The 19,361-nt window shown below is 54.4% G+C and overlaps 1 protein-coding gene and 1 long non-coding RNA gene across 4 annotated transcripts in view; both read left to right on the plus strand.

Annotated features, from left to right (window-relative positions):
• Positions 1–19,361, plus strand: part of HS1BP3 (HCLS1 binding protein 3) — a 33,551-nt gene that overhangs the window by 12,153 nt on the left and 2,037 nt on the right. For all 3 annotated transcript variants that reach the window (XM_063789243.1, XM_001141474.7, XM_063789242.1), the window contains exons 4-6: positions 708–924; positions 14,486–14,646; positions 15,189–15,324. In XM_063789243.1, coding sequence (XP_063645313.1) covers positions 708–924; positions 14,486–14,646; positions 15,189–15,324 — 514 coding nt within the window. The remainder of the gene's footprint in view (positions 1–707; positions 925–14,485; positions 14,647–15,188; positions 15,325–19,361) is intronic.
• LOC107973090 (uncharacterized) lies at positions 1,048–4,653 on the plus strand. The gene is made up of 2 exons (XR_008546188.1): positions 1,048–3,148; positions 3,998–4,653. It is a non-coding gene; the product is annotated as an uncharacterized LOC107973090 (long non-coding RNA).

Genomic DNA, 19,361 nt, shown 5'->3' on the forward strand with positions numbered 1-19,361 from the left:
CTCGGGTATTGTGATGATGGCAGCATGCTATGAAGTTTCTGGATGCTTGCTCTCCCTTTCTCTACTTACCTCATTGTGGTCACACAGGAGGCGTTCTCTGTCTGAAGACCACACTTTAAGAAGTGCTCATCTAAGCCAGTTTGTAATGGAGTGATTACCGTTTGTTCTGGAATCTTCCACATGCTTACCCTGGGCACCGATCCAGTCCACAGTCCAGGTGCCCAGACTCTCGGGGCAGGTCTCTGTCTGCAGAGTTCCTTGCTGTGCCTCCAACCGTAAATGGTTCTGGCTGTACTGGTTCTTTTTGAATCACCCTGTGCCCTGGCTGGTGTATCCCACCGCTCACCCGGGAGGAGGGTGCGGCCATCCCTGCGGCGCACACAGGCTCTGGGCCTTGGGTTCAGGAACCGCTGCCCCTGTCTTGCTCTGAAGCTCCTACTTGTGACCACTCCACTCCAGGCTTCCTTGGTGCCCGTCAGCCCTTGGGGGGCTGCAGCAGGCACTTGGCTGCCCCCGAAACGGAGGTCACCTTCCATCCACCCAGACTCGCCATCCTGCTCAGGTCCCAGGAGGGACGAGTTTGGTCCCAGGAGGCTGCAGGAAGCCCTCGGCCTCAGATCCTGGCATGGGAGGGTGCAGTGTGGCAAGATGCCTCCCCTGGCTCTGGGTTGGTTACCAAGTCCATTCTTTTCTGTCTTCCTCCACAGGTACCAGATCCCCAGGGGCTGCAGGGCTCACCAGCAGAGATTCCTCTGTCCTGGATGGCACAGACAGTCAGACAGGGAATGATGAAGAGGCTTTCGACTTTTTTGAGCAGCAAGACCAAGTGGCGGAAGAGGGTCCGCCCATCCAGAGCCCGAAGGGCGAGGATGCTGAGGAATCCTTGGAGGAGGAGGAGGCGCTGGACCCTCTGGGCATTATGCGGTTGGTCTCCCGTTGTTGAGAGGGCCCGTTTGGTGTATTCCAGGCTTTCTGGAGATGACGTCCCCCTTCCCTGGAATCTGAGAAAAGCCCTGAGCTTCCCAGGTCGCCCCCTCGCAGGTATCTGGGCCACGAGGCCTTGGCCTGGTGTGTTGGGGGAAGTAGCTCTCTGCGTGCCCTTGGTGGTGTGCATGTCTCTGGGGCTGGGCTTAGGTGTCGCCTCCCTTCCCGGGTCACAGGATGTCCTCCACTTGTGGCTCTGCACTGAGGCTTGGTAGAGGCCCCTGTGACAGCTCAGTAGTGCAGGCTGCGGACCCGTCCGGCTGGTGTGGGAGGACTGGGTGCTCCTTCCAGCTGTGGGACTCGCAGAGGTGGCTGCAGCTCTCTGGGCTGCATCATCTGCATAGAAGGAGCATTCACCTTGGCCCTGCCTCCACACAGGGCCATTCACCAGCCATACATGTCTGGCCATTTACAATCTCTTTTCTTCGGTTTTCCTCAGTGAAAATGGACTCATGGTCGTATCAACCTCTTAGGGCTCCTGTGACGATGAACTGAGTTATGTAAATTTAGCAATCAGCTATCATCATGGCCCCATCAATGGAATCAGACCAGGCCAGGAGTGCTGTTCTCCCCGCTCTCTACCACAACGAATGTCTCTTAGCCGTTTACCAAAGCCCTTGGGCGCCAGATGAGTGAGTCCTCTCTTGTAGGTCCTGCCGCAGAAAGGAATTAGAGCCCAGTAAAAATTAGGCAGAAGCAAGTTCAACTTCATCAGCATGTAGAATTCTCTCCTAAAATCACAGCCCACTCTGGAAAGGCCTTCTTCGTGGGGAGGGTTATGGGAGGGTGGGCTGCAGGGTGGCCATGAGACCAGCGTCCAGGGGTGAGGATTTGCACTGGGAAAGGGTACGTGGCGCTCAGGGAGCTGCAGCAGAAACAGGCCTGAGATCTGGGGTCCTGCGGCACCTGGGCACAGCAAGTGCCCTGCAGTCGCTCCTCCTGGCCCTCCGTGGCTGGCCTTGTCCTTGAGTGGGGTCAGCGTCCCTGAGGGAGAGGCAGCCAGAGTAGTGGGTGATGTGGGGACAAGCCTGTAATAGTCACTCCTTATCAGCCTGGCCCAACGCGGCAGGCCTTTCTTGGGCTTTATTTTGGTAAGGGTGAGGCTTTGTTTGAACTCACATTCTCTGTTGTTCTGAGTAACCACACGTAGTGCCAAACCGAGATGGACTTTGGTGGTCTGTGCCAACCTTTGGCTGAAGAACACACTTAGGAGAGCGGCTCCTTTTTTGGGTAGGAAAATATTCTTTGTGGCTGGCAAGTGCTGCCTTGAACTTCCTACTTACTTCATTAGCAGATTGTCAGGGGAGATGTGTCAGCTATCCCGGGACCCCTTGGCGGGGCGGGGGGGGGGCCAGCCCCCTCCCCAGCTCTGTACTCTGGGGCCCTCACCCCTGAATCCTGGGAAAGCTAGCACCTAAGAGTAATCCCGCCGGCTTAAGACCCTCACCTGCTGGGGTTTCTTTTTAAGGACCCATGTGACAAGGTGCTGATGAATCAACGTTATCACCTCTGTCAGGAATAATAAGTAAATTTTTTGAGATTTTATGAAATGCTGGGAACTAAGTTAGCATTTGCTTGCATGATCTCATTATATCTGTAAGACAGCATTTCTGAAACTACTTGCTACAACCCATAGTAAAAACTATATGGTACGCCATGACCCAGGACACACATGTATAAACATCCCATAAAACTGAAGCAAAAGTTCCCAGAACTCATACAAAACCTTACTACGTGTATTGTACTGGGATATTTTCTATTCTATTTCAACGTTTGGAAAGGTCATGACTCGCCAAACTGCTTTCAGGATCCACTGTGGGCACAGGTCAAGAAACGGAGCCCTGGAGGCCTGCACTGGCATCAGCCTCTTCTGTGTGGTGGGAAACTCAAGTTCAGGGTCAGGTGGTTCGTCCACATTCCTGCAGCCTGCAGATGGCAGAGCCAGGACCCCACGCCATCTCCAGTCCAGTCTTTATCAGCCTGGGAGGCGGGCTGGGCCCCAGGATTATCCCCCTTTCACAGATGGTAAAATCGAGGAAGGAGTTGAGCAGGATCTTGGCCAGAGCCGTGTGTGTGGCAGAGCCGTGTGTGTTCCAGAGCCGTGTGTGTGGCAGAGCCGTACCTTGAAGTTGGGTTTCCACCTCGGCCTTTCACAGACACCCAGGTGGGCTTGTTGATCTCTCTTGGTGCCACCCACCTGCCCTTTGGTGGGGGACTTTCTGTTCTTCTCGGGAGGCTGTTTGTGCACCCCTCTCCCTCCCGTGCGCTTGGTTCCTGTGCAGATGCAGCGGCACCCGTTTCCCAGCTTGCCCTGCCCCATGTCTGGGCTTAGCTCTGGGCTCTCCTGGAGCAGCCACCATTTTCATGCAACCAGCCTCGGTCCTTCCCCGCCGTGGCCGCGGCGAGGCGCTGCTGCTCTGCTGAAGGGCTGCTCCACGGCAGGGCTGCTGGGAGGGTGGGAGTCGCCAGCACAAAGCCGGAGCCCAGGCCGGCCTGGCTTTTCTTTGTCTTTTAAACCTGGTTTTGATTAGGGGCAAGAGAGCGTTATTACACCATTAGAGAGCAATTAAAGATAGAAAAAGCCCTCACTTAGGCCCATCCCAACACCACCGCTCTCTCCATCTGCTGGGGCTCTCTTCTGACCCCGTCCCAGCAGCATCCATGCAACCGCAGGCACAATGCACGTGCCTTTTCGTACTCTGCTTTTTCACCCTATGGTCTGTCCCGATTGCTGCTCCATGTCGCCCCTGTTTTGTATTTAAGTTTCTATTTTAGAATGTCACGGTGCTGAGAAAATTGACATTCTACCCTAATAGTTCTGCCTTATGCTGGAAATCCTCTGCGGGAAACCTTTTTCATTGTGACTCAAATAACACACAATTAGTATAGAAAAATTGCAAACACAGATAAAAGTCCTTTCCCTGTGAATTTTTGAATGCACCTTTGAATATTCACATCTTACTGCCAAAATGAGATTGTCTTATGTGTCGTTCTGGAATTTGCTTTTTTCCAGCTTACATGTTCTAGGTCCTTCCAGATCAATAGCTGCACTCTCCCTCCTTCCTCTGCTGGTTTCTCAGCTCGATGGGCTGTAAGTGGCATTACCAGGCCCCTGCTTGTGGGCGTGGTGGGGTTTTCTGTAGGTTTTTGCTATTACAGGCAATAACTTGAGGAACTTCTACATATACAAAGCTTTTATTCTATGGAGACTTCCCCTATATACGTGCCCCAGAGCAAGGTCCCTGAAGCTGCTTCTGGGGGCTTTGGGGTACCATTCCAGTAAAAGGTTCTCTAAGGGCTGAAGCCCCTCTGTCGGGAGGCCCCTCTGCTTTTCTAAGCCCTGCCCACCCCCGCCCTCAGGGCCCACTCCTCCCACCTCTTCTTTTGCACACAGGGACCCCCTCCTGGCCCTGGGTCCCTGAGGACTCGCAGCGTCCTGTGGGACAGGCTGGCTCCTGTATGAACAAATGCACCTGCCTGCGAGGCTGGTCTTCCCAGACTCCTTGGAAGGGGGAGCCCACACCCGGGTCCCCGTGCTGTGGCCTCCGTGGTGAAGCTGGATGTTTCTCTGGAATGCCACGTTTTATGGTTGTTTTTTAATATGGATTTTGCTTCATCTTTCATAAAACAACCACATGTATTTTAGTATAAAAAGAATATCTTACTCTATATTTGGATGAAATCACTTCTCTGGAATGATTCTGTGGTTTTGAATGCTCCTGGCACATTGCCAGGTGCTCCCAGATTTGCTAACCCAAGATTTAGCAGCAAGACAGTCCCCTAAGGTGAGCCGTGGAGGGGAGCTCTGTGGGGACAGCAGGGCCTCAGTCCCACCTCCTGAGGTGCCCTGGAGCTGCTTCCCCGAGGGTGCCTCTTGCTAAATATCCCGACCACTGCGCATGGGCCTGGCACCTCTTTATTCATTCCAGCCTGAGCCTGGGCACCCAGGGCTCCCCTGATGCCACCAGTGCAGCAGAGACCACCTAGGGATTCTGGGCCACTGAAAGCTTGGCAGAGATAGAGATTCCAGGCCCCCCTCAGATCTGGGTAGGGCCCCCAGAATCTGTGTTTTAACAAGCTCTTGAGTTGGTTCTTCCGCAAGCTCCTGTTTGAGAATTCCCAGAAACCAAATTCTGTTAAAGTGTTGGAAATGCCAGAAAGGAAACAGGTGTGGAGAGTGGCAGGTCAGCCGTCACCACAGTCTGCCGCCCACAGGGGGCTGAGGACAGGGCGTGTCCGGAAGGCACTTCCGGTACTGTCTGCTCCCCAGCTCCTCCTGCTCGGGCTAGGCTTTCCCTCGTCTGCTGGCCCACCTGCTGGATGAGTTCTCTGCTGTGCCATCCTGGGGTTCATGTGGGGGCCATGAGCCAGGATGGCTGGGCCCGACCTCACCCTGCACCTGTGCAGCACTTAGCCCTGGCCTGGCTGGGGACCCAAAGCCATAAGGAAAGGAGGAGGCAGGTGCCACAGCCGCCCTGCAGCGTCACGCAGGTGGCACTCCACCCAGGCTGTCACAGTGATCACAGCAGCACAGTGTGCATGGCAACTGCATTTCCCCATCCAGATTACTGCCATGGCCGGACGCATTGGCTCACGCCTGTAATACCAGCACTCTGGGCAGCTGAGGTGGGCAGATTACTTGAGATCAGGAGTTCAAGACCAGCCTGGCCAACATGGTGAAACCCTGTCTCTACTAAAAATACAAAAATTAGCTGGGTATGATGGGGCATGCCTGTAATCCCAGCTACTCAGGAGGCTGAGGCAGGAGAATCACTTGAACCTGGGAGGCGGAGGTTGCAGTGAGCTGAGATTGTGCCACTGCACTCCAGCCTGGGCGACTGAGACTCTATCTCAAAAACAAAACAAAACAAAACAAAATCCAAACAAACAAAAAAACAGATTACTGCACAAAGTCCTGCCTGAATGAATGGGCTGTTAGGAACAACAGATGTACCAGTGGTTTCTGCTTTTTAAATTCAGTAGCAAAACCTTTGGCTCAAGAGAAATATCATCCAGAATCCCAGTACATAAAACAGGCTGAAGTAGGATTTCCCCTGGTTGGGACAAGTGGGGACTGGATCTTTGTCCCTCTAGCCTCAGCCCCACTTCCTGGGGTAGCCCCGGGCAGCTTTGCAGAAGGCGAGGGCCCCTTAGAGTATGGTTTGACAGTGAGTGGGGCAGCTGGAAACCCCCAGGATGTGTGGCTACCCCCAGAGCAGGGTTAAAGATGGGCAGTCCCAGGTTCAAATCCCCTTTCTGCCACTCAGTTGGTGGATGCTGAGTGCATTGCTATACTTCTCCAAGCCTGTTTCTTTCTTTGTAGAGTAGGGGTAAAGTAGAGGCCCAGTGGCTGAAAGGATAAAATGAGATGAAGCACTACAGGAAAGTTCCTTTGTAAAATGTTATCACTATTTCAGATTTACTTTGCTCTAAAGAGGTCTTTGTGTATTTAAACAACAGTTGAAATATGAATATAAAAGGCAGCTTTTCCACTTCCTATAGTTGTTATGTAAATATCAGGACCCTGTGATGTACACACTATGACTTTACCTCCCTCCAGGAGCGCCGGTACACCTGTCACCTGTTACAGCTTCCTAGAGCAGGCGATTCTGGAGGTGGGGCAGCCCCTGGCCCTGGAGGAAGGAGCCTGCTTACCTGAATCCTTAGTGGGATTCAGTGGTTGCTTGGTTCCTTGAGAGATAGAAATCCGGGAGGTCACACTTGCCATTTTCCCGCCTCAGGCTCCCCCAGGACCCGTTGTGGCAAGTTCTGGCAAGTAGCAACACTCTTAGGATGACAGAGCCTTTACGCTCTGAGGACTGCAGATCAGATCCAGGCTCTGTTGTTACGACTGAGGAACCTTCCCCGGATCACACAGGAGGGCATGAGAGCAAGAGCTGGGGGTCTCCTGACTGCTGGCCCAGGACTTTTCCCTTTGTCCCCAGTCCATGTCCAACACTTGTGCCAGGGGACTGACTTCTCAGCCCTCACCTGTTCACTCTCGTTTTTTGATGACATGGGTGATGGGCATTCCCCACTGCAAGGACAGCTAGCTGCCTGCTGGTCGTGTCACCATTTGGAGTGGATCAGGGGCATAGGAGCGCCCATGTGAGAACCAGCAATGGTTGTTTACTCAGAGCTTACTGCGACCAGGGAGGTATCGGCCACCATCACCTGCATTTGGCAAAGATGCAAAGAGAGGCAGGGGAGTGGGATACTTTGAAGCAGATGAAAGGGAAGGCTCAGATACGCGCCGATTGGAGGTTATTGGCATGGGGAATCCAGAAGCAGCCAATGAGAAGTGGGGCATCCTTTGTCCTCTGTGAGCAGGAAGTGGGGCATGTTTGGCTTTCTCTGGATGGTCCTACTAAACTGGAAATGGGGAAAAATTTAGGAAAGCTGGCAGTTATTGATTAAATCTTGGCCATTTGGGGCTGACGGCTGCAGAGGCTGTGGTCTGGCTTCCTGGGCAGGTTACTGCAGACTGTGGGTCAGAGTTCCACCTTTACATGTGGCCTGGCCATTGTCCCTTTGTGTATTCAGGCTCTTGGGGGGACTGGGCGCTTGCTGTAGAACGTAGGCTGCAGAGACCTGCAGCTGGGACCCACATGGTTCCCTGGTGGTGCGGGAGCCAGGGTGGGTGAGGGGCAGTCTCTGGCCCCATTGTGGAGAAGGAAAAATGGCATCACCCACAAGCTCAGGTGGGATTGTCACTGAGTCCTGGACCCTCAAGATAGGGCTCAGTGACCAGGAGAGTGGGCTCTGGCTGTTGAGAAACAGGTCCTTGGAATGTGACTCTGGGGACCATAGCAAATGATAAACGTTCATGGTGACCTCCCAGGCTGGCCTCATTTTTTTTTTTTTTTTTTTTTTTGAGACAGGGTCTTACTCTTTTACCTAGGCTGGAGTATAGTGGTGTGTGATCTCAGCTAACTACAGCTTCAACCTCCCAGACTTAACTGATCCTCCCACCTCAGCCTCTCAAATAGCTGGAACTACAGGCACGCACTACCATGCCTGGCTACTTTTGTCTACTTTTTGTAGAGATGAGGTTTCACTATGTTGCCCAGGGTGGTCTTGAACTCCTGGACTCAAGTGATCCTCCTGCCTCGCCTTCCCAAAGTGCTGGGATTACAGGCATGAGCCACTGTGCCTGGCCTGGCCCCATTTGCTTTTTAAGGCCCAGAGTGAAGTCTGCTGAGTAGAAAGCATAAGTGAGCCTAGACATCACCAGGCAGCTCCCGGGACCCCAGACCTCTGCCACGGCCCTGCGCTGACTTGCATCCGGGACCCACTTGGCAGCTTGCGAAGCATTTCTGTGTCATTTGCCTCCTTCTTCCCTTTGACCTCCAGTAAGGAAACATGGTTGGGGAAGTTGAGTGACTGGTCGAGATCCTATACAAGTTCTCCTACATCCCCCTCTGCTGCTCCTGTCTCAGCAAAGGCCAGAATCACCCCAGGCCCCACTGGAGGTGGCCAACAATTCCCACAGACCCTCCCTCCATGCACCTGCTGCCCAGCTATTGGGCACTTTCACTATGCCAGGCTCTGCACACCTTGGCATTTTCATGGGCTCTTCTCTCTGCCCGGAGCACAGCTTTTGTGACTCTGCTCGTTTTTCCATCCTGGCCTTCTCTGAAGCCCCTGTCCAATGAGACTGGCTTGGACTCCCAGGGTTAGTGCCTGTCCTCAGGTGATTCTCACTGTTGTGATTGCTTCTCCAAGGAAGCCCATTGCTGTTGCAAATAACATTGTCCTGGTGTGAATTTCAGAAGTCCATTTATTGGTACTCTGAGAATTTTCTCATTGAAAAAATAAAACCAGCCAGGCACAGTGGCTGTTGCCTATAATCCCAGGACTTTGAGAGGCCAAGACGGGAAGACCACTTGAGCCCAGGAGTTTGAGATCAGCCTGGGCAACATAGCGAGACTCCATCTCGACAAAAAAATTATTTTTTAATTAGCCACGTGTTATGGTGTGTGCCTGTGTCCCAATTACTAGGGTGGCTGAGGTGAGAGGATCACTTGAGCCCCAGGAGGTCGAGGCTGCAGTGAGCTGTGATCGTGCCACTGCACCCCAGCCTAGGTGACAGAGACCCTGTCTCAAAAAAACAAACAAAAACCCAAAAAACAAAAAGACACCAAACAGCTGAATTTAAGAATAAAGTATGAAAAGTGCATTAGTTTAAAGCACGCAGTTTGCGTCATTGGAAAGGAGGTGGATTTCCGTATTTGGTTAAGCTGCACCCTGGCTTTGAAGACTCATGCTGTCCATGTGTCTCAGTTGTGGAAAGATCAGCAGTCTTCTGTTCAGACCCAGTTAAGCTGGCTATGTCTAGGAGATGCCTCCGCCATGCATGTACACCCGGTGCTGCGCAGTTGGTGCCCATTGGTGGTCTGCCGTGTGGGTGGGCACATCTGGGAATGGTGCCACAGGCCCCCTGGGTGGCCAGAGTGGTGGATGCTCTTATGTGTCAATCACTGTCACCAGAACTGCCTGAGCCACAGGGAGCCAGGCTGCTGCTCAGCCTGTCTGAGCGTTGGAGCTGTCAGCCGCGGCAGCTGCCGCCTCTCACCCCGTATGCTGCACGCCCGCCTGCAGAACGTGGCCTGGTCTGCGCGTCTGTCTGCTGTCAGGAATACACAGCAGGAAAGCGGGTGTCTGTCCGTGCACACATGTGCATGCAACAAGAACATGCCAGCACATGCCTGCACTCCATCCAGGAGCACCCCACCTACCTCATGCAACCTCTGTGGGCCCAACTCATGTTTTGGTGGCCCTCATGGCCTGCACTAGTTCCAATGACCCCTGTGCTCACCAGGAAGCCAGGAGCTGCAGTTCCAGTCCTATTCCCTGCAGACCTCTCTTTGAAGCCCCTTTTGCCCCATCCCTGGTGACAAGATTCTAATCATGACCAGCTGTCCTTCCAATGAAGGGAGAAGAGGGCACCCTTCCTCCACGTCAGTGAGGGGCTTTGTCTCCTGTCAGTGCAGAGGGCGGGCTGGAGGGCGGGCACTGCAGAGCCAGGCCCTGCACCTGCTGACAGCTGGGTGGATGCTAATATAGGAATGGAGGAGGGAGGACCAGGGAGGAGAGGATTGAGGGGGCCCCCGAGTGATAGCCCATGTGTGCGACCTGACCCGACTCCATGTTCATGACAACCCTGAGGTGTTTGTGCTAGGAGAAGGGTGAAGAAATGGCTCAGAGACTGAGTGACGCACCTCTCATATGGAATTACTGACCCCCTCACTGAGATCAGAAACCTGTCATCACCTTAGACAATTCCCTTCTGCCAGCTGATCACCTTAACTGTCCAGATGTATAAGCACGTTTGCCTTCTGAAGTTCCCCCTAGCCTGTCTTCCCCTCGCACCACCGCTGCTCTCCTAGTCCAGGCTCTGGTCGTTTCTTCTATGGACCATGAACAAAGCTTCCCTGGAAAGACCTGACTCTCAGCCTGTTCCCTCATGGCACTACGTCTGCTGCAAACCTAAGGGGTCCCCTTTCACCAAGAGGAATCTGGGTTCCCAGTTATGTCCTAGTCATGCCCCCTGCAGACACTCACAGTGTGACTCTCAGGTCCTGTACCCAAGATGCTATTTAACTCCATTCCACCAAGTTCACTTCCTGTCTCCACATCACCTCCTCCAAGAAGTCCTCCCTGAGCCCTCAGGCTTGGTTGGCTCTGTCCTCTGTGCTCTGCCGTGACAGAGCGGAACACCCTGTGTGCTAATGAACAGTTGCCTTTTTTTTTTTTTTGAGACAAAATCTCACTTTGTTACCCAGGCTGGAGTGCAGTGGTGTGATCTGAGCTCACTGCAACCTACATCCCTGGGGTTCAAGCAATTCTCATGCCTCAGCCTCCCGACTAGCTGGGATTACAGGTGTGCACCACCATGCTGCGCTAATTTTTGTATTTTTAGTAGAGATGGGATTTCATCATCTTTGCCAGGCTGGTCTCAAACTCCTGGCCTCCCGCAAACTTTTTGCTTTAAACTAAAGCACTTTTCATATTTTATTCTTAAATTCACCCACCTCAGCCTCCGAAAGTGCTGGGATTACAGGCATAAGCCACCTCACCCGGCCATAATGATCAGTTTCTATGTGACCCTGCTCTGCCATGAGCTTCTGGGGACAGCGGTGGCTCGTCCTCATCTTTGTTCCCTCGTCCCCAGCACAGGTTCTTGCAGGTGGGAGGTTCTCAGTGAGTGCTCGCCATCAAAGGTGCTCCCGAGGGAAGGAATGAGTTGCTCATAGAGTGGCTGAGGGCCTGGCAGCAAGCCCAGTGGAGTCGGCCAGGAGATCTTTGGAGGAGGGGCTTTCGCACATAGGGCGCTGTCTGAGACTGGGGTTGGGAGCCTATCCCTCTTCCCTCCCTGCCCCTCCCACCTTGGGGATTAACAGAATCCTGAGATGGAGATGTGCTGGCACCCTGCTCCCTGCCTACCTGTCCTCCACCTGTCCATCCCTCCTCCCCTCCATCCATCGCCCATCCTCTCATCCAGAGTTTATCAAGGCATCTGTTATGGACCAGGCGCATTACTAAGTCCCCAGAGCCTGAAAGTTTTGGGCCGCTCAGGATAGGACCCTGGGGCTTTTAGGCACCAAAACTCCATATTTCCTGCTTCTTCCTTGATTCCCCTGAAGATGGGTCTAGAGAGTTGGGGAGGTAGAGAAGGCAGCCCAGGCAGCATGGGTGGGTGGGGGTAGGGTACAGACCATGCCTGCCGGAGCCGCCCGCGTGTGCTGTAGATCCACTTTATTTCAGTTCAGGACAACAAAAGGGCAAACATGTCTCTAGGGAGAAAAACAAGGACATGATCCAGTTGGAGGAGAAAACTCACATGGAAGGAAAGTTAGGCCTCTTGTGTGCTGTCAAGACCAGCTGCAGGCGTAGGAAGGGGCACCACGGCTTCTCCAGAGAGACCTCCTCGCGCCTGTTCTCTCTCGCTTCCTTTGTTCCTCAGATGGCTCGCTTCCCTCTCTGCGCCCTCTGATTTCTGGTCAATGCAAAGCCTCTTGCTCCCCTGCCCCGAGGGGCCCGTGGCTGGTTACATGCAAGTTCAATCCCCAGGAGCCAGGGAGGGCCTGCTTGTTTCTGAGCAGACAGTGTGGGGTGTGGCATGGAGCTGCTGCTGGGGGAGGCTGCAGAGCAGCCTCAGACCTGCCCTCCCTGAGAGCTGCCACCTGGGTAGGGGCCGGGGTGGCTCTCCACCCTTCCCCACCGCAGTGCCTTCTGGGGCCAGGAGCAAGGGCCACGCAAAGGGCGGCAGAGATGGGGAACGAAGTGGAGAGAAGCATCCGGCAGAACAGTGGCTGCGAGCCTGGCTGACCGTGGAATTCCACAGGAGACTGAACACAGCCTCCTGGGCCTGCTTGGGGTTTCTGACTCAGTGGGTCTTGGCTGGGGTCAGCTTTGCTGTCTGCCCCAGGAGGCCATGGCCCTTGTTTGGTACCCACTTCCTAGGAGTCATGAGAGCCGAGCTGGCTCTGCCTGATTGGTAAGAATAAAGGGGAGAATGTCTGAGTAAGAGCAGGCGAGCCCTGGCTCCTCCAGGTCTCAGAGGAGCAGAAGCTGAAGATTTCTGGAAAGCACTTGCCCTTAGGGTGGAGAATCGAGGCTCCCTCCACCTCACCTCCAGCACCACAAGCAGGGCCTGAGGGTGGTGCACAGCAGAGGAGGTCCCTCATGGCCTGAGCTGGGTGGAGAAAGCACAGGACCAGGCAGATGGGCCTTCTTGGAGCAGTCCCTGCCACTGCGTCTCTGCTCCCCATCACTACCCTTGAAACATGCCACTTTCTCCCCAGAGAACAGCAGGATCAATCGTGTTATCCCTGCGCCATCCTATATCATCTAACTCATGGGACATTTGGAGGGGACAAGAGGATAGGACCATGAGTATGACCATCCTCAATCTAGACCCAGCCTGCCTGTCCCTTCCCTGCTGTGTGGCCTTGGGCAGACACTCAGCTTCTCTGGACCACTGTTTCCTCATCCAACAAACGAGCCCTGCAGAGATCCTTCCCCTGGGACTGGGCTCTGAGCTCAGAGGGTGCTCTGTCGTGCAGCCTTCCAGCAGGGAACCTTCCAGCAGGGAGCCTTCCTGGCTTTCATAGTTTCTCCTCGCCTCGGCTGGGCGCCTGGGATTCTGCCAGACCTCAGACTCCAGACTGTGGGAATGGTCACCTTGCAGGGACCTGCCCCTCCAGCACCCAGGGCCATTCTGCTATTTTTATCTGCCATTGGTTAATCTGTATCATTGTGTAGGCCAGCCTCTCGGTGCAGTTTTGCCGCAGCGTGTTACCAACATGAGCTCAGATGGTGACCTCACATAGTGACCTCAGTCCAGTGGAACTGCCCGCCAGGTGGACAGGCACACGGAATTTCAGTTTCCAGTAAAGAGCATATTCTCATTATTTTCAGGAACCTTAAAATGGCTAATAGGCATCATCAGCAGGGATTGAATGCCTGTTAAAGTAATTATTAAAGTAAAATCAAGTGTGTTTACTTACTGGCGGTATCACTTACAGTGATGTACACAGATCCTGAGCATTCAGCTCCATGCGTGTTTACTTATCCAGCCCGTAACCACCGCCTGGATCAAAACTAAAGTACTCCTACACCCCAGAAGCTTCCATCCTGCCCCGTCCTGGTTTCTTACAGCAGGGTCTGGCCCAGAGCAGGACCTCCTCAGCCAGTCGGCAAGTGCACTGTAATGGGACCTGGGGTGGCAGAGTCGGAGCCGGGGAGGTGGGCAAGTCCCAGAGAGGCTTCCTGAAAGAGGGGGGCTGCTCCACAGAACCCAAGTGTTAACTAGAACAATGGTGGTTTTACCATGCAAAGGAAACAATAAGGCACTTACCAAGGCTGCTTTCTGCCCTCCTAAGTCCTAGCCCTGAGGTTTGTGGCTCAAGACCAGGTCCATCCCCATTTCTGAGTGGCTGTGGAGTGTGGTTCTCTGAGCCTGGCCCCCAAGTGCTGAGACCCTGAGACCAGGCAGCTGTCTCTACCTTCCGAATGGGAGCGTGATCTCTGGCCTGTGACCTCATGGCAGACTCAAGGCCTGAAGGCATCTAAGAGCTGGGGTTGTCTGGCAGCTGGTGCCCAGTCCTGGCAGCCGCCTGCTCCTCCTGACAGTGGTCATTTCTTGAACACAGGGCACAGCTGCCCACAGTAGCGGGGGCCTTACCACTCTGTCATTGGGGAAACCTGCTTCTCAACCACCTTCGCTGGCCTGCTTTTCTCCCCTGGGATGGAGGACCTGTCCTTCCCTTGGCCGTGTAACCATCTGTTAGAGATTTCAGAAAGACTTCAGCTCCACCTGCCTGGACTGCTCTGGGTGGCCCCCTCCAGGCCTTCCCTGGTCCCTCTGGCCATGGTCTTTTCTGGCCCATGGCATCCAGCCCCTCCACTGCAGGGCCCAGCGCCCGTGTCGGTCTGACCGGGCCACCTGGACACTTGTGGGAAATCCTCACCTTGTGCTTTGTCTGTGATTCTCCAGCTCCAAGAAGCCCAAGAAACATCCCAAAGTGGCCATGAAAGCCAAGCCCTTGCCCCGGCTCACCATCTTTGACGAGGAGGTGGACCCTGATGAGAGGCTCTTTGGCCCGGGCAGGAAGCTGTCTCCACAGGACCCCTCGGAGGACGTGTCATCCAGGGACCGTAAGTAGAGCCCCAGGGTCTGCTCCTGGTGTCCTCTCGGTGCCCAGCCCCATCACCAGGCAGGGTCTGGACTCAGCCAGCGTGAATAGGACCCATATATCTCCCCTGTCCTGTTTAGATGTGATATAGACTCAGCTTTGTGCTTCCATGACATCTGTGGGCAGATGTGGGCCCTGGGCTTCCAGGCACTGTTTGTGTGGTAAGCGATAGGGCCTGCCTAGGGCACGTGTGTGAATTAGTGTGCCACCCACTAATTCAGCCCATACTTGGTGAGCCCTCACTGAGGGCCAGGCCCAAGAACATGCTGAGGAGTGAGACCTAGTCCCTGTCCGTAGTCCCTATCCCGAGGGCCCCGGGGGCCCCTGGGGAGACAGGTCATTGCCTTACAGTTACAAAGCAGCACCAGTTATGACAGGTTGAGCAGAGGCATCAATTCCTGTAGGACTGCCCAGAAGACTTCCTGGGGTGGGGCAGAGAGAGAGTGGCCATGGCATCCCAGCCTAGAGGCTTCCTCTGACCCCCCTGCTGCTGCCTTCCCACAGCCCTGAAGCTATTTGATGATCCTGACCTCGGCGGGGCTATCCCCCTGGGTGACTCCCTCCTGCTGCCGGCCGCCTGTGAGAGTGGAGGGCCCACACCCAGCCTCAGCCACAGGGACGCCTCCGAGGAACTGTTCAGGTACCACCTGTCCCCAGTGGCGCTTGGCCAGCTCTGAGAGTGTCCTGGACAGAGCCAAGGGCCCGGCTCATTGCCCAGTCTCAGCCCCAGCCTCCTCTGAGGGGAGGACCCCAGGCCTGTGAAAAGTAGAAGCCTGTGGGTGCACATTGGGTGAGAGGCGGTGAAGGGGGCTGAGGGGGAGAATCCGCAGCCCAGGGCTGCTCAGCTAGTTCCAGAAAGAGAGAACTTTGTGTGCACAACCAGTCTTTCTTTTCACCATCATATTTTAACAGTTTATGTAAAAAATAATTAAATTATATAATTGCAAGAGCAGGTATAACTGGCATAAGCAAGTTTGGGAACAAATTAAACGGACTCATGGCAGCATGCAGCCCACCCAGCGAGGGGGCAAAGTGCAGATGTCCTGGCGATGGCCTCTCTGCGGGAGGGCCCGGTCAGCAGCTTTCACAGAAGGAAGGGAGAATGAGGCCTCATCTGTCACATGGAGGTCAATTGGCAGAACCTGTGCCAGTGACAGCTCCTATTTCCTGAGTCCTTGCTGTGTAAGCAGTAAGCCAGACTCCTTACATGCTCTCTTATGTAATCTTCACGACAGCCCCCTAAGGTGGATGCTATTTTCTCCATATTATAAGAAATCAAGTGTGGGACGCCACCTGGCTAAGACCCCTGCTCTGCCCCTGGCCTGGCCTCTCCACTTCATCAGGGACTGTCTGAGCACTTGGCTGGGGGATCTGCCTCCCCACCCAGCCCCCCCAGTTCTCCCCAGGCCTTTACCTCCACTGGCCACATTCTCAGCAGACTCAGTGTTGTGCATGTCTCCAGCTCCCCCTCCATGCTCCAGGACACAGGACTGTGCCTGGGATTCAGAGGAAGCCAGGCCACCTCTTTCCAGGAACGGCTTATGTGACACCAAGGCATGCAGGCCCTGGAGGCTGTCATCTGTACCCCTCATTAGCAGCCTCGGGCTATTAGACAGCCCTGCAAGTGCCCGCCAAGCCTGAGTCACCGTGACGGCTTCTGGTATTTACATGTCCCCAAGGCCCCTGGCATCTGTTCACTCTCATCCTGTGTCCTCGCTCCTGACATCCCAGTGGGCTGGAAGAAACCAGGATTGTTATTTTATTAGAGGGAAACTGAGGCACAGGGAAATGAAATACTAGAGTCTGCCTGGGGAGCAGCAGGGCCAGGCCGAGCATGTCTAGGAGTCCATGTGTCCCAGTGGGGTGGCTCTCGTGGGACCTTTCTGGCCTAGTTTATTCTAAATCCGTTACTTCCCAACGTGTGTTCTGCAGAACATGGTACAGTGGGGTGGTCAAAGGCTATCTTCAAAGGGGCTCTGTGGCTGATGAATTGGGGAAATGCCACAAAAAGCAGGGCTCGTAGTGCGCGGGCCAGCACCGCATGGCACTTCACGTTCTCATTTATCCCTGGGCCCCGCTCTGTGGTGCCCCTTAGCATCCCGCAGAGTGCTTGGGGAATCCCTGCTCAAAAAGTGTGGGTCCCACACCCCCACCTTCACTTTAGCAGACATCTGCTAATGAAAGGATTAACTGCTTTTCTTTTTTTTAAATTCAGACAAATTCAAAAAGAGCCGTAACACTGGGATTAGCTTCTTGAGAGCAGGCACCACATTCATTCTTTGTGTCTTCCCTGTGACTATCCAGGGAGTAGTTGGGCTTCCTCATAATAAAGAATGTTCTGATAGTCATTCATTCATTCATGCTTTCACCCCTTCATTCATTCTGTCACTAGCCTCAGCCGCCCTGAGGCCGCGTGGGCTGTACACTGAGCGGGTTGAGGCTAAGAAGGCTTTGTTCCTTCTGGCTGTGCAGCCACACCAGGGCAGGGCCTCTAGTCTAGATGTTTAGGTGAGTCTTGTCTTCCGCAGGGACCCAGGGAGAAGGAACGGGGCCAGGGTCTTAGAGCTCCCTTACCCCTCACTGGTTGACCTCACACCAGCTGGGCCTGGAGGAGAAAAGAGCTGGACCTTGCGCTAGTGAGAGCTAGTCCTAGTCACGACTCAGAAATAGGGTGCTTGGAAAAGGGGTGCCTTGCAGCCTCCTGTGTCCCAAGAGCAGCTATGCTGCCTCCCACCGTGGCTGACCACCCATGTACACCTCCCACCTGGGAGCAAATCCAGCTGCTGATTAGTTCCAAAGAGTCACTGCTTTGCCAAGCAGGATAATCCTGAAATCTGACATAAGCCTCTAGCGGCTGCTTTATTTTCCAAAGGGCCCCTATTTGAGGATAATTCAGTCCCTTTGAGCTTTTCCCAGGTACCCTCAGCCTTCAATGGAGGCCGCATCATGCCAGTGGAGCTGGCACCTGCCCTGGGGGAGTCAAGGAAGGGCTGCCACTTGGAGGGAGCTCCGGAACATCTGACCTGAGGTGGCCAGGAGCAGACTGGCCATGAGTGACACCTCCTGAAATCGCCTCCACCCCAAGACAGCTGGTCTGTCTATGAAGGCCCGGCTTGGGCCAGTCCCTCTGGGTTTGTTCAAGAAGGACACCTTTTATTCATTGCTCTGCCATCCAAACAGACTGAATTCTCTCTCTGGGGTTTGTGCCCCATCTCAGGAGGTTGAGCCAGGAAGCAGGCAGCGTGTCCGGAGCTCCTTCCACAGCTGGCTCCAGGCAGGCATCCACCCCTGGGGGTGCTGTGCTGGACACCTCCATACTCACACAGGCTCTCTGGTAGTGCCAGGAGTTGTCCTGATCAGAGGTATCGCCTCTCTATCCCCACCCCTGCCCGGCCCTGCCCCAGGGCAAGAAGCCGCTGCTCATGAGCCTGCCTGGTTCTTCCTGTTCATTCTCATTCCCACCTCCAGACCTCTGCTGTCTGCTCCCTTCTTCAGAATTCTCTCCCCTATTCATGCCAGGCTCACCCTTCTGAAAAGGCCCACCTTCCCAGGAGGCCTTCCCAGCCTGCTCTGGCCCAAGGGCTCACTCCCTTCTCTGGACTTCAACACCTTCTTTCCAGGCCTTTGCAATTATGTGGCCCCTGTCTGACTGGGCTGGGGGTGTCCCTCATTGTAGATGGAGGCACTGCTTTTCTGTGTCTTATGCCCACTTGCTCAGCCCCTGTGGCTGTCAGTAGACATCAGTACATACAGCCTTCCTGTACATTTGGAAACTACTTTCCTTGTGTTGTCTTATTTGATCCTTGTAAGAATCCCTGTGAGGATGGTAGAGCAAGTACAATCCTACTTTATAGAAGAGACTGAGGACCAGGGAGGAGGAGTGGCCTGAGGCTGCCTGATGGAGGAGTTGCAGGGTGAGGAACGGAAGCCAGTTCTCCTCCCGCAGTGCTGTGCTTCTGTGTACAGTTCCGTGCAGCAGTGCCAGTGACACTGTTACTCCTGCTTGTAGATGAGGAAGCCGAAGCTTGTAGAGACCAAGTGGGTGCTCCAGGTCTTCTGCCTTCACTCACCTGATTCCAGCATGGCTGAGCGATAGACGTAGAGATGCCCGTTAGCACAAGGGAAAACCTCGCCCTGACACTGGAGTCTAGGTGCCCCAGCCAGGGGAACACACCCCAGAGAACCAGCCACATGCAGGCCAAGTCCTGTTCATCCTCACACTAGCTGTGGGTCTCAGGGCAAGGCCCTTTGCCTCTCTGCACCTCAGTATTCTCATCTGTAAAACAGGGCTAATCTCTGCGACCACACAGTGTTTGGAGATTATTGAATGGGTTAATGAATGTGGAAATGTCTGGCCATCACGGGTGTTCAGCACAGAGCTGAGTGGGTGGAATGGATTGAATGAGTCTTCCACTGTGCATCTGGTCTCCAGAAATCAAGTTCTGGAGAATCAGTGGCCTGGCCTGTTTCTTGCCCTCAGTACCCAGGGATGGTCCTGAGTGACCGTAACACTGCCAGGGCTTTTTGCCTACCCACCAGCGGGAGATTAGAGGTCTGGGGTCATGACAGAGTCTTGGTGGGCCCTGGCCGAGGCCATCCTCAGCTCTCGCTGGGTTCTGTCTAGCACCCGTGTGGCCCACAGAGGGGCACTGTGGGCGGGCCAACCCTGCACCACCA

The sequence above is a fragment of the Pan troglodytes genome, chromosome 12, assembly GCF_028858775.2.
Source record: "Pan troglodytes isolate AG18354 chromosome 12, NHGRI_mPanTro3-v2.0_pri, whole genome shotgun sequence".
NCBI lineage: Eukaryota > Metazoa > Chordata > Mammalia > Primates > Hominidae > Pan > Pan troglodytes.